Below are 15462 nucleotides of genomic sequence, written 5' to 3' on the forward strand. Positions count from 1 at the left end.
GGTCAAGCCTAGCATTGCAGCGCATGCGCTGCTCGCTTTGCGAGGCATGCAGTATTTAGTATAGTGTGGAAGCTTCGTGGAAGCCCCGCCCACTCTCCGCCCATCTTTTTCATTGGCTTAGGTCCTAAATGCTGTCTTCCGATTGGTTTTAGGCTTGTTAGTCCCTCCTCATGACAGCCATGTCCTCATTTGTATCCTTCCATGGCTACTGACCCCTTTACTCCGAACACTATTTCCTTCCCTGTCTCCCCCCGGCGCCCACCGGCAGTCTGTGACTTCTTGCCCCCCGCCTCCCCACTCCCGTTTGTGCCTTCTTGCCCACCCACACTCCAGTTTCCAATCCAAGAGGTCTCGCATAAATGCAAGTCCTATTGCATCGCAAAGGCTTGTTATTTATTTGGCACGTTTACTGTGTCTATTTCACTTCGACACAACACTGAACCACATGTGTTAACCTTAGCTGGGAGCCACTTGGTTTCCACAGCATTTGCTGCCGCGAGCGGCCCACCCGACAGGCGGGGCTCTGGCCACGGTTACCGGAGGACGACCTTGTGGTCATGACCACGCTGTAAATGTCAATGCCGTTCATTGTAACGGCCTGTCACGTGGATGTCACTGGCCGCGAAGGAGATAAAATATCCCAAAGATGCACGTGGGACTCAGAAGTCCCTGAAGATGGTGTCTGCAGCTGGGGAGCGGTGGCACGCATCCTTAAGCAGTGCAGATTTGACAGTTATTTAGCCCTCAGTTACCGGCCCTTTGGTTCAACCGACAGTGCGTCTGCACAGACCGATGCCTGTTTCAGGCCCATTAACGTCTCCTTGAATGCGAGCCGGCAGGCCGGGGAATGATGAATTTTCACTGATTGATGAGTTTGAAGTCCCAAGGGGTTCTGGGGTGGTTTCTGTTTGCTTTGAGCTTTTATGGTGCCCCATTGTTGGGACCACTGTAAAATGACTGTCAAGTCTTCAACAGAGAAAAAGGCGCCTCCTTTTAAGAAAGTTGGTACAGGTAATGTGCCATAGGGGGCGGATAGCACAACAGAACAAGTAAAATAAAACCGTGTGGTTTACTTCTGTTTATAATTTTTATACTTGAGTGAATATTATTATTATTATTATTATTATTATTTTTTCTTTTTATTGAACAATCAAAGAAGTGGTCATTGCATACAATTAGTAGTACGAATATCTGTGTTACATTATCATCCTCAGGCAGAAGTGCAATACATTATGATCTTGAACAACCCTGGGGTTAGCACATTCTACTCACATACATATATCATGGTGTTGGTGGTTCGTCAAGGGAGGGGACAAGTGGGGGTTCACACACATTCCCTCGATATTCATTCCATTTGGTCCAGAGCGCTATCCATTTTCGGGGACAGCCTCGAGCTACATACACTGTTTTCTCATGTATCTTTCACCAATCCATGTCATCTCTCCATGCGCTGAGTGTTGGTGGCATTGCCGCTCCCCAGAGGCGAGCGATGTTTCGCTTGGCAACCATCTGTCCCAGCGTTACCCAGGTTTGCCCTTCGCATTTAAGTCCGTGGGCTCCCAAATATTCATGAGACATCTTTTTATCTCAAGTCGAAGTTCCACCCTCCATACCGTGCTCATACATTCATGGACTTTTTTCCAGTAATGTTGGATTAGTGGAGACTGCCAGAGTATGTGCAAGAAAGTCCCCTCAAGACCACATTGCCTCCTACACATCCCATCTGTGCTCCTGCCCACCAACACCAGTCTGCGCCCAGAAAGGTACACCCGATGTAGGCTCTTTAACTGGATCAGCCGTAGCTTTGCGGAGATGGCTACTTCCTTAGGGGAAGAGAGTGCTTCCTACCACTCCTCATCGTCTATTTCTAGACCGTCCCTCCCCCATTTTTATGAGCTTTTTATATGTAAGGGAAATGGATTTTTCTGGCAGATATCCGTCTAGCAGTCTATCTGTAAGGGGAGAGGACTCCGGGAGTACTGCGCCTGCTGGGATGTTTGCCTGAAGGGAGTGTCGAACTTGTTCATATCGGAAATATTCCGATTCAGCCATTTCATGTGTCTGCTGTAGTGAAGCAAATGTTACTATTTTGTGCAGTCCCCAGAGGTCTCCTATGCGTGAGAACCCTATCAGATCTCACTTATCGAACCCCTTGGTATGGCCCAGTGTGCCCAGGCACTCAGAATCCTAGAGCAGGGTTGCAAGCGTAAGTTTGTTGGCCCAGCCCAAGCTGCGATTTACTGCATGCCAAATTTTAACCGAGTGTCTTGTAGGTCCCGTAAGGTGATATTTGCTGGGCTTGGAGTACAATGCCCTCGTGAAATCACCTCCAGGTAGAATCCACTTGTCCATGCAATATGCGGGGTCATCACCACTGCTGTATATACATTGGTTGATGGCTGACAGGTGTGCCGCCCAATAATATTTTTTAATATCGGGGAGAGCAATTCCCCCATCATCAGTTTGTGGAGAAAGATACGTGGCTTCCGTCCCACAGTAGGTCTCTTTGTGTAGTTTCAATATCTTTAAAAAACTTTTGTGAGACCAGGTCTGGGTAATTTTGGAGGACATATAGGAAACGTGGCAGTGCCATCATTTAAAAGAAAAGAGTGCTACCCGTCCCAGAAGAGACAACGGGAGAGTTTTCCAAGTAGCGGTGTCTCGTTTGGATCTCTGCAAGGGTGGGAGGGCTAGTGAATATGTCTAGCACTACCCGTAATGACTTTTGGGGGAGGTGAGATATAGGAGGATGTCGTCCGCGTATAGGAAGATACGGTCCTCCCATCCTTCATTCCTTTTAAATCCCTGTGTACAAGAGTCTCTCCGTATCCAGGCCGTGAGCGGCTCCAGGGATAGTGCGAAGAGAAGTGGCGAGAGCAGACAGCCCTGCCTCGTACCTCTACCGAGCGCGAACACTTCCGAGGTTTTGTTGTTTACGATCACTTGAGCCAATGGTTCCGTGTATATGAGTCACACCCAACCGATGAAATTAGGGCCAAAGCCCAACTTTTTAAGGACCGCCATCAGGTATGCCCATTCCAGTGTATAGAACGCCATTGTTGCGTCTAAAGAAACTACCATTGCATCTTCCTGGATAGTGGAGCAGCGCCCCAGCACTCCGTGAAGTCGATGTAAATTTAGAGCAGTGTTGCGGAGCGGCATAAATCCTGATTGGTCCGGGTGGACAAGTCTAGTTGCTAAAAGCTTTGCGAGTATCTTGGGCTCTGCGTTCAATAAAGAAATCAGTCTGTACGAGGCACATTCGTCTTTAGGTTTCCCTGCCTTAGGAATGGCAACCAGCATAGCGATACGTTGGTCTCGTGGTAGCACTCCCACCTCTCTACTGTCTTCAAACATACTTTTTTAAAAAGGTGCCATTCTGTCGGGCTTGAGCTTGTACAGCTCAATAGGTAGACCATTTGGGCCCAAGGCTTTACCTAGCCGGAGATCCCTGATGGCCGTCGCCAGCTCGCCGTTGGTGAATGCACTCTCCAATGCCTCTTGATCGGGGTCCGAAAGAGTGGGCAGTCGGATGTCTGCCAGCAAGTTGGAAGAATCCTCCTCCGGTAGGTCCGAGCCCCGTCGATAAACTCGTTCGAAGTGTTCCACGAACTCCCGAACTATGTCATGAGGTTCCGTAAGAACCGCACCGGAACTGCTTTTTAGCTCCGACACTAGTTTCTGTGTCTGTTCTCGTTTGTCTAGCCAGGCTATCAGTTTACCCGCTTTGTCCCCCTGATCGTATATGCGTCCGTCCCTGTCTCTTGCAAGGGTTTTGGCAGCGTCGGTCGCTATTGCTTTGTATTCGGCCGCCTTTATTTGCATTTGGTGAAGAGCAGCTTAATCTTCGCCGTCTTTTGCTACCTCCTCAAGACGAAGGAGGTCACCTTTGAAAGCGACTAGTTGATTTTCCCTTTCCTTACGCAGCCCTGCTATTGTCGGAAGGGTGTGTGACCCCTAATTACTGTTTTAAACGCTTCCCATAGGGTGGTAGGGGAAGCCACGGTACCTTCGTTCTCCTGGAAATAGTGCTCAATTTCTAGGGTAATGGCAGTTTTGGCCTCCGGGTTGCGTAGGTGCCACGGATTGATAGGTGAAATACAGCCTACTCTCCTCTCCCGGATCGTGAGGTGAACCCACGGGGGGAGTGATCAGAGATGCCTCGTCCCAGGTGTATGATGTCCTGAGTAATCGTGTTTAAGTGAAGAGGCATGAGAATATAGTCTAATCTGGAGAGGGTGTGGTGTGGTCCCGAGAAAAATGTGTACTTCTGGAGGTTTGGGTAGCGCCTCCTCCATAAATCTGTGAGGCCAAAAGCTTCGATGAAGTTAGAGAGCCAGCTTTGCCCAGCACTGATGTCTCTTGGTGGGTGCCGATCTAGCAGGCCCGATACAACTGAGTTGAAGTCCCCCTCAATTATGAGTTGACCCTCTGGAAGGGAGAGTAGGAGCGTACCAAGATCTTTGTATGATTGTGTTTGGAAACCTGGTGGTATATAAACTGTTAACAATGTGAGTGTAAGCCTTTCCCATTGTCCCGAGACCGCCGTGAAGCGCCCCAGAGGGTTAGTCCAAGTGTGGTTAATACTTAGTGGGAGGGTACGCCTGATGAGGATGCCCACCCCCCTGGACCCAGAGGTGAAGCCAGCGTGTGCAACCATTTTATACCCCCATCTATTTAGTGCCTTACAGTTATTTCCGATTAAGTGTGTCTCCTGGAGTAAAGCGATATCTGGGACGTGACGCTTTATGTGTTAGAGGACAATTCTTCTTTTTATCTTATCTCCCAACCCGTTGACGTTCCAACTCAAAAGTTTTAAGCTTTTATCCCACTTCATACTGATTGTGACATTATACAGTGCTATACAACCTGCGAGATTTGCAAAACCACCAGATTGTAGTACTTAGTTTCTTGCATGACCAGAGTGCCTCCCCTCCTTTTGCACCCCCCAACCCCAACAATGCCAATAAAAAAGACACTCAACCCTAGAACCCCCCAACACCCGCCCCCCTCCATGCTACCCTGCCACGTAGGTTTGAAACTACCCACATCCCCAACTAGCAGAGTGCCCATCACCCTAGAAACCAGTCAACAGTGACAACAGGCAATGAGCTAGCACCATCTCCGGTCACCAGAAGCCCACCCCCATACTCTTCGAGGCTTGACAGGTTGGGGACTCCGAAATATGTGGGACCTATGTCACATAGCATGTCCCCCGCCCCCGTTCCTGCGAGAATCATAATTTACATTTGTGACGTAAGGCCTGTTTGATAGTCCGGCATAAAGAGTCTATGACGTTCAGTGTCTCTGGCTGTAGGTCTATCCCCAGCTCTGCCGGGAGATGCTAAGTTTGAAGGCACCACAGTCTTACCGGCCAACGCCTCATGGGACACCCCCCCACTCATGTTATTAGCAAGCAAAATTTTACATTACAGTTTGTCGAGGCAATCTCGTCCATTCCAGATTAGGAGGCCAGAAGCTGCCAGTCTCTCAGGGTCACCAACCGGCCCGGGCTGCTGGATCCCGATCTTCAGGAATGCTGTGTCCGATTTTCCATCTGTTGATCCCGGCGATCGTGTGTGGGTCTCTCTCCAGTGGTCCCTCGCCGCTGCTGCCCCCCCACGCGGCTTTCCCATCCAGCCAGTCCTGTACCTCTGGGGGGGAAGTGAAGAAGAGCGCTGTACCGTCCGCCATGAATTTTAGTATCGCCGGGAAGAACATCATATATTTGATCCCCTTTTGTCGAAGGGCCGCCTTGACTCCATTAAATGCGCATCTGTCTTGTTGGACTTTAAGCGTACAATCCAGGAAGAACCGTAGCATAGAATTTTCATAAGGCAGGTCTCCCTGAACTCGAGCTGCCTGCAATATTGCGTCTCGGTCCCTATAGTTGAGGATTTTTGCGATTATAGTCCTAGGGGCCGCTCCCGGTTTGGGTTTGGGGTTAAGCGCGCTCTCTCGATAGTGAATAGCGATGAGAGCCGCCTCGGTTTTAGGTGGTTGAGGATTAGGTCTTCAAGGAAAAGGTCAACACTCGGCCCTTCCGCGCCTTCGGGACTCCAACCACTCTAATGTTGTTGCGACGTACCCTCCCTTCTTGATCTTTGAGCCTCAAAGCTGGTGTTGGTGAACCAGTGTGTTGACCCGGTCCTTGAGCTTCTTTGTGGAGGTTTGGAGTTCCAGGACATTAGCTTCATTAGTTTTGACTTTGTCCGCAGTTTTATTCATGTCAGTTCGCAGCAAGTTCCATTCAATGGAGACTTTATCGATTTTTGTTTCGAGAGTGGACCCCAGCCCCTGGATGGCTGACATTATGAAGGTGAGAGATGGTTCAGTGGGATCTGCCTGGTACCCAGTGGCGCCCTCGTCCTGTGAGGCAGACTTCAGGACAATGCATTTGTCAAGTTTTTTTGCTTGCACAGACGTGGTACCCTTTGGCTTCATTATGGGTAGTTGCGTATTCAGTCTACACCACAAGGGGATTAGAATTCTTCCTGTGAGTTTGCGTCTCCCCTCCGAGACTGCAGTTCATTTGCGCAATAACCCCTCATGACCGATGTCCATGGGAGGTGTCAAGAAGCATGCACGAGGTATGATCTGGTGCTTTCCCCCCGGTTCCCAGGGGCCTCCTCACCACTCTGCCCGGCCCCGGTCCTTGTCTCCACTTCTGGCGTCTGTCGGCGTTCCTTCTTTTGGGCAGACAGTAAGGCCACGGGCACTGTGGAAGAGTTCAGTCTAACAGCGTGTGCCACACTCACGGGCCTTGACGAGGATAGACTATAGCTGGTGCCTGACGCTCAGGCCCAGCGTTCCCGAGTAAAGGAAAGAGGGCGACCTCCTGCCTCCAGTATGTCTCCCACTCCACACACTGCAGTACAAGACGCGGGCCACACACTCGCCCAGGGTATTCCCAGTAATGTCTCAGTCTCTGGCTCGGGGCAGTCCCCAATCACCACGTGAGGAGCCGAGAGCCCTTCACTGCAACGCCCCAATTCCGACGCCGCAGCGCATCTCTGGTGTTACCACCCGCCTCGCTCCACTCTGCCTCAAGACGTTGCGGTGTGCCAGGCCGGGGGGGGATCCAGAAAAATCCACGCTTACCTGTTGGCGGCGAGAAGTTGCGGAGGCCGCAGCGCTACAAGGTCAATGGCGTTCACCCCAGCCTAGTGGCCACAGTCGCAGGGATGGCCTCCCAGAAGTCCGTGGTCCGTGATCTCCACACCCAGCCAATTCCGCTAAAATTTAGTCCGGCGTCCCGGGTTGATGGCGGATGGCCACCGAGTGTCACAGTTGGAGCCAGGGAGAGTGGGGGCCCTTCACAGGGGCAGCACAGGTCTTCCAGCAGTTGTCCGGGTCGCTGTGCAGAGCGCGCACACCAGCGGCCGAAGGCGTCTCTCCCAGGCCGCTTTCGCTTTCGCTGGGTTCTCGCAGCAGTGGCTCCGAGTTGCAGGATGCCCTCAAGGTGATGGTTAGGGACCACATTTCGCAGCGATCCGGACCCAAACAGCTTTATGGACCCTGTGAACGTTCAGGGTCCCCTACTGCAGGATATTGGACGGATTTATTAGGGGATTTGGGGCTCAGCTCCGGCGGAGCTCAATCTTCAGGCAGCCATCGCTGTTGGCGCCAACCCACGCCTATTTTTTATTTTTATACTTAAATGAATATATACAGATCCTTGCTAGTATTAAAAAAACACACAAAAAACAGATGGATGTTCCTAGTATGGTTACATTTCTTCTACACTATTTAATTGTATTTTTAGAGAATGCATGCACACATGGTCTGGTTAATGGTTTAATTATATTTTTACTGTATTACTCTGAACATCATTCCAGCTTGCGTGGAAGAGAAAGTAACCCCCATTCAAATTTTTCAGAGAAAACGAGAGGATGTTTGCGTCCTGCGATTTTTTTTTTCTGCGAGGCTGTGGAAGGTACTAAAATTTATTTTGCATTCATTATTAGTTATTTTTAAACCGGTTTTCCAATTTATAGTCTTAATTTAACGTGTCTGTAATTGTTTCTTTTTACGAACAGATTTTTGTACGAACTTGTTGGTGAATGTAATATTTCTCTACATGTGTCTAAATCTTTATATTAAGAAGTTACATAATGTAGACAAAGTTGTGAATGAACGGAAAGTTGCTATATTGTATTGTCTGACGTGTTCTCCCTTCTCGTACTTGCTTGAAGGGCCCCCTCAGCAGACATGAGCTATGAGATGTTAACGACGTATATACCCCGTTTTGTGCAACAAACATGAACTGAAAAGTTTGTTTCGCATGATTACCATGATTTGGTATTGCATAGTGTGTGGAAAACCACTATTTGCTGATGTTTTGATACTCGTCATAACATTAAAATAGTGTCAAATTTGCAGCAGGTAAAACTATTGTTTCAAAGTGAAAATAAAAATACGTGTTTTGAACAGAGGCAGCCTCATTCTGAGAATCCGACCCTATGATCGAAGAGTGCAGCCACTCACCTTGCCAAGTGTGAAACTTATAGCAGCACCCCAGTATCTCACCACAACTGGACACGTCCAGGTCAAATGGAAGAAACCTCCTTTCCGCCAACTTACATCTGATACAGGGAGGGGTTTGCGCCTTTCCCATGTGCCAAGTGGCACTTCAGTGAATAATAGTACCAATGCAGGTATTTAGGATGGATGAGGCGTACACCATGAGCCAATGCGGGTCCTTCATGGCCTCCATCCTGTCATGATCATCCAACTTACCCACATCTGATTCCCACTTACTACTGAGATGTATGAGCATGTCGGGAGCATTAGCCGTCAAGACTTAGTAGACTCGCGAGATACCCTTCTTTACTAGCCTGTTTATTACTAATTTGTCTTCTAGTGAGTTGTGGTCTTGAATCACCCTCAGTCTTTCCCCTTGAGAAGAAAATTCGTATCTCAGCTGACGGCATTGGAAAAACTGGGAGTTATGTAGTGAGAATTCCACCTTAAGGTTTGCGAAAGGATTTTGTGTGGTCGTGCTTCCATACATCCCCGGTGTTCCCAGTGTTGCGATTCCGCTTAGGTCCCACTGTGCTAACCCCTAAAGGTGCGCCACATACATGAGCCACACACCCTACCCCAATAGCATGGCTGCAGTGGGGATACCATGACATTGAATGTATTTCAATTCTTCACTCCAACAGAGCAAGGGCACTTTCTACACTGGGAGAGAGAGAGTGGAATTATGTCCCCCGTACAGTTTATGGAGTAGACTATGCTGCTCGATGCCTGCAAGTTTTTTTGCTGCTCGATGCCTGCAAGTTCCAATTTTTGCAAGGGGGCATTTCTGTCTCCGTGCAATGTGGAGTCGAGCCTTGATTAGAATCACATGTGCGACCCAGTAATAGATTATTACATGCCCCCCATCCCCCACCCAGCCCAGTCCTGCTTCATATTGAGACCAGCATCATTTCACAAATGGACCTTGCGGGGCCGCTCCTACCCACGAAAAGCTGGAGATCACCGATTTGGACTTGTGTGAGAAAAAAAGAGGAAATTATGTCTGGGTAATTTTGAAATGTATATAGAAAGCAGGGAGGGTTATCATTTTAGTTAGAGCCCCCCACTCTCCTCCTTCATTGTAAATGACAATGTCTTTTTTTATGTTTTGGTTTTTAAAACATAAATAAAAGGCATTGTCATTTACAATGCCAATAGCTTAAAGTCCCGTAAATGCGTGAATTATTGCATTGCAAATGCTTGTTTAATGATTGCCGGGAATGATGTTAATACATCCTTCTCTTCCCTTTGACAGGCAGACCTGCTGCTGCTGCACAGCTCGGAGCCCAACAGCCTCTGCTATGTGGAGACGTCTGGCATTGATGGGTAATGGGATTTTCAATGTGTATGATTGCTGAAAACGAAAATGTGGCCAATCCCATCACAGGTCTTTGTTGTGTATTATATATACGAATGTGTGTGCTGAAGGATTTGGGTGTTTTTTAATTTTTTTATTTCACTGATGTGGACTTTTCAATTGTCCCGCTTAAGCAAGCCGTCTCAAGACTGGCCTTGCTGACTATCTACATTGCAATCTCTGGATCTATCGATACATAAATATGTTGCTCCAGACACAAATACAACACCGAATTGAATTGGGTGACATAAAATGTGGACTTCTTGGTTACAATAATATGGATCCATACAGAAAACATTCTTCAAATTCAGTTAAATTGATGTATACATTGCAAGAAACATACACACATGGGATATAACTGTACTCAGCCATGCTGCTGTGGTTTGTAAAAGAAAGTGTAGCCAATTAAAACTCTTCTAATAAATCTGAATATTCTTTCTAATTATTAGCCTTTCCAATTCTTATAAACGCATACATATGCTTTGTCTAAATTTTGTTTGTTCTTTAAGTATTTTTTACTTTCAATCTGCAGTGTTTTAGGCTAGTTCTAAAAACAGGCCGGTTTTCAGAAGCGAGTGTATCATTCACACGGATGAGTAGTTTCAAAGCATTAATTCACATCGAATCGATCCTTGCACTTCAACTCTGTTACAGAGCATCCACAGCTCGTTACAAAACCAACTATATTACTTTAGAAAACACTTAACTGAAACTTTAACTTCTAAAATACTATGGGCCAGATGTATCAAAGGGTTTTTACTCATTCTCTGTCTATGGGAAAATGTGTTTATACATGTGGCCCTAAGGGCCTTATTATGAGTTTGCAGGTGCAAACCTGTGTTTGAACCGCCTGGCAGATTCGGTTAGATTAGATTTCTCCTGTCTGACGGGCGGTTCTTTGGCGTTCCCACAGTGGTGCCTATGAAATTGGCACCGCAATGGGAACGTCAAAATCAGCTCCTGCACGGCATGGACTGCTGCAGTCTATGCCGTGCAGTTACTGAGGTGCTTGCACACAGGGGGGCACAACATATGCCCCTCTGATGCACCCCATGCTGCAGAGGCACAATGGGGCCCTATAGACCCCCCCTTTGTTTCCTCACTCCACACTTTTCATGATTATCGCACAGCCAGGAAAAGTGTGGTGGTGAGGAAACTCGCAATATTCTTGACGGGCTGCAGCAGCCTGCCAAGACTATTGCGGCCTCAAGACCGCCGTGCTACCACCACCGATCTCTGATCCCTGGGGGTTGCAGTGGTCTCAGGGCAGCCCAACCACCCTGTTCATAATAGGGCGGTCAAGAGACCACCCCGTGAGTCTGGCAGTCCGTGGACCACCAGACTCTTAATAAGCCGCTAAGAAACTACACTACACTTATCCTCTTTCTTTAACACAATTAAATATAACAAACTAGTCTGTATCTCACTCAGTAGAGAATACTACATTTTAACAAGATAAAAAATATATCCTTAACGTGAAACACATAAGTAGTCTGTACCACCATGGCTGAGTCATGTTATGCTTTTGCTATGTTATTTGCAACCCTATATGATCTCTTACCAGATAACCTTTGAGTTTCAAAGGTGGTTTTACTACTATTTTCGTGCATAGTTGCTTGACTCACCATTTGTATACCCATCACTCAGTTCTTACCACAAAGCATAATTTCCCCCTTTTTTACACACTTATTGTCCTTAAAAGTCTGACTGTCAATCACTCTCCAAATTTTTTTTATCCATCTCGTACGACCTTACATTGCAGTCATCAAGAGCTGGGTCTGGTGGCTCATTGGACCACTGCGTCCTTTATTGGGGCCTGTGTTTCAGGTGTTCAAATCCTGCCAGGTCCACTCAGCCGTTCATCCTTCTGAGGTTGATAAAATGAGTACCATTGGGTAACAATAAACATCTGTTATTCAGTGCCAAGATACCCTTCTCTGTGAACGTGCACTTTACAAATACACGTGATGTTACTGCAGCATACATTAACACCTTTGTCACCTTTGTCACTACTTTCATCATTCTGCATTACACAAAAGCAGTGGGGCGACGCTCCTCTGCCCTAGTGAAGGAGCTGCCCCGAGCCCTCTCACTCAGCTAGCCTATTGCCACCTGCCTTCTAGCCAGGACCAGAGCCAAATTGTAAGACTTTCCAGGGTATTTTCCCCCATGTTGGCTGTCTTAGGACACCTAGTATGCAGGTCAGCAGTGCTGTTATGAATTCTATTCTTGTTACTGCACGCAGTGGCGTGGTCACAGCCGTCTAGAAGGTGTGTACCACAGCACAGGTCCAGGAAAAATGCAAAAAGGAGTATTCCTCCTCTCGAACAATCTGCTGTCCTTTCCTTTTGCATCCTGTGGAGTTTAACTGGGGTTAAGTATGTACAGTGAATGACATTAAAGTGTGTCAATTTGAACCTGGCATTGCATGAGGCCTGCTTCACCAGTCCACAGATCATTTGCCACTCGTCGTCCAACAAAGGTGCGTCCGAGTCCCTCCCCCCATGTCCGTCGTGTTTTGTGTTCCATATAGAACAACATCTCTAGGTGTCGAGATATCCCTGCCGTCAACATCATTTCTAGAGTTCCTGGCTGCTTGGCTGTGTTGGGAAACTCCGTCCAGATTTCCAGTGCCATTTTGGTTAGCATGGAAATAGAAGGAATTGGCCAGCCCCTACAGAGAGTCTCCTGAGCCTTGGCGAAGGTGAGGAACCTCTCCCCAGGGTAGAGGTCTCCCAAGGTCTCACAACCGCCCCCCCCTCCAGTGTGCAACAGACATGGCCGCACTGATACAGCTAAATGGTAGTAGTGTCCACAGAAAAGGGGGGCTTTTTCGGTACCATGGTGTTCACCCTTTCCCACACCTCTGCAACATGCTGCACCACGTACGGGACATCCCCAGGCATCCTCGAACCACTCGTTAGTTGTTCCACATGCCATATGTACCATGCAGAAACCGTTTCTCCCAGTTGTTCCCCTCCACCGTCCACTGTTTTGCCTGCTTCAACTTAGTGGCATTATAGTAGAGTACCAGATCAGGGAGACCCATGTCCCCCTCCTGAAGATCTAGCTTAAGTAACGACAGCGCTTCCTTGCTTCACTTTCCCACCCAGAATAGTGACGCCATGAGCCTCTACAACAGTGACGGCTGGTATTTGAAGGCAGTGGGTGGGCGGGTCGCGGGGGCAGGGGAGAAGGGAACGAAATTAAAAAAATACAAACTTACATGTCTGCCGCTGTCGCCCTCCATCTCCACCGCTTCCTCTCGGTCCTCTTCCCCGATTCCAGAACAGGAAGCAAGATGCACTCAGCTCCCAGCCTCCAGATAACCAATCACAATGCTGCAATGCAGCATTGTGATTGGTCTGAGTGCCGTGATCCACGTGATCTGGCTGAGGACCGATCCGGTCCTCAGCCAGAAAATGGGAAGCTGGGCATGTTCTCTATGTAGACTTAGGGCCGGCCAAACATTCATGTGCACTTTAGGAAAAGCAAACCACTTCTCCCCTCCCCTTCTCTGTCAGCAGTGCAGGCTCACCCTGTCACACCCGCAAAGCTGCCGTAACAAGGACAAAATAAAATGATAATAACTTAGAGTTATTATCATTTCATTTTTCCTTTAGTGACACTCTTTAAAAGCAGTGGGGCAACGCTCCTTCACCTTAGCGGAGGTGCCACCACTGCTCTCCAAGGTTTTGAGAAAGTTGCATTGCAACGTATACAGAAAGCTTTGATTTATGTATAGGCATCTGGTCAGAAACACCATCTTTGTCACCGTTATCCCCTCCTCTACTGATAGTGGCAGTGAGTTCCAGAATTGAGTCGACTTCATCAGCCTGCTCAGTAGTGGTTCAGTGCTATGACAACATTGTCCCTCCAGGGTTCGAGCCACCATTATGACTAAATACCTGAATGTTTTCATTTCCTACCGTAATCCTAGTTCAGGTAGGGCCCCATCAGCGGTTTGCTCAGTGCGCCTAGTGGAAACAGAAGTTTATTGTGTTTGTTGTTCCGTAGTCCTGCCACTCTTCTGAAGTCGTCCAGATGCAACAACAACAGTAGCACCGCTTCTATGGGTCACTATAAATGAAAAAAGACGTCATCTGTGTATATTGAAATATGATGCGTGGAATCCTCAACCCCAATGCCAAAGGCCCCCATGTCTCTGCGGAGTTACGTTGCCAGGGGTTCAAGCGGCAAAACAAAAAAGAGTGGGGATCGTTAACAGCCTTGTTGCATTCCTCTGCTCCCCTCCCATTTTGCAGAGACTACCCCCGTTCCACACTCTGACTGTGGCGGCTGCATACAGCAGCTTCACCCTGCTGCAGAGGTTGGGTACGAATCCCATCCTCTGCAGGAACTGCATCAGTTATTCCCAATTAAGGGTGTCAAAGGCTTTAGTGAAGTCCATAGATGCCAGGACCAGTTACTCCCAGCACTGCCGCACTGAGTGTAGCACATGAGCTAGTCTCTGCAAACTGAAGGCCATACTACAGCTGCACATAAAACCGCCCTAGTACTTGTGTACCAGCATTCCCGCAATCCGCCCAACCATTCCACCAACAGGATGTATGACATTACAACGCATGTTATTACAGCGCGTGCAGTTACATCGCATGCGTTACAACGCATGCGATGTTACAAGGCTATGCCATTACAACGCAAGTCTTTACATCGACTTGCGCTAGATGGTGTGCTAACATTAGAAAAGTGTAATTTACTGTTCCAACTCCAGTCCACTTAACAGTAGGGAAGGTGTTGGGATAGTAAACTACACTATTTGTAATGTTAGCACGCCATTTAGCGCAAGTCGTTGTAAAGACTTGCGTTGTAATGGCATAGCATTGTAACATCGCATGCGTTGTAACGCATGCGATGTAAAAGCTGTGCGTGGTAAAAACCACGTTGTAATGGCTGTTCCCCCACCAACACCTTGCACAGTATTTTGGCATCCTTATTAGGCATAGTAAGAAGTTAATAGGAGGACTAGCTCAACTTGTGGCCCCCTGGTTTGAGTAGTATGCAGATTATTCCCTCTCGGAGAGTAGAGGGGGCATTCCCTTACCCCTCACCTCTTGGACACCTCAAAAATAGGCTCCGCCAGTTGTGCTGCCCCAGTACCTCTTTTAACTCTTCCAATATAATGTCTGCCTCCAATTCCTCTTTGAGCGGAGGCGGCAGCAGCGGGAGCTCCACTTGGTCCAGATATCGCACTATAGCAGCCGAGTCCACTCTGCTGCCTCCACTGTTCCCCCAAGGGTTTTATTGATAGAGTGCTGGGACATTGAGAGTGTCCCATCCGGCCACTGAAGTGCCATGATAAGGGTCCTATCAGATTCACGTTTGAGCAGCCAGGCGAGAAATCTCACTGGTTTATCTCCCTTGTGGTGCAACATTGTATATATACCTGACATGTTAATATGTCCAATATGTCCCATATGTTTCCCAATTGTTGCTTGAGATCCAGTAGTGCCATACTCGCATCCCAAGAGTTTTGTTCCCTCCTCTGCATGTCTGCAATTTTCCTCTCTTTGTCTCCCAGCTTACCCTGCAACTGTCTCCGGGATACTGTATATCTTGTC

General features: G+C 48.0%; 1 protein-coding gene across 1 annotated transcript in view; it reads left to right on the forward strand.

The window, feature by feature from the left end:
* LOC146798840 (phospholipid-transporting ATPase IC-like) overlaps positions 1–15462 on the forward strand; it is a 1543528-nt gene that overhangs the window by 407209 nt on the left and 1120857 nt on the right. Inside the window, exon 8 of the mRNA XM_085626157.1 lies at positions 9779–9849. Within this exon, the coding sequence (XP_085482283.1) occupies positions 9779–9849 (71 nt within the window). The remainder of the gene's footprint in view (positions 1–9778; positions 9850–15462) is intronic.

This window comes from Triturus cristatus, chromosome 9 (genome assembly GCF_964204655.1).
Source record: "Triturus cristatus chromosome 9, aTriCri1.1, whole genome shotgun sequence".
NCBI classification, from domain to species: domain Eukaryota; kingdom Metazoa; phylum Chordata; class Amphibia; order Caudata; family Salamandridae; genus Triturus; species Triturus cristatus.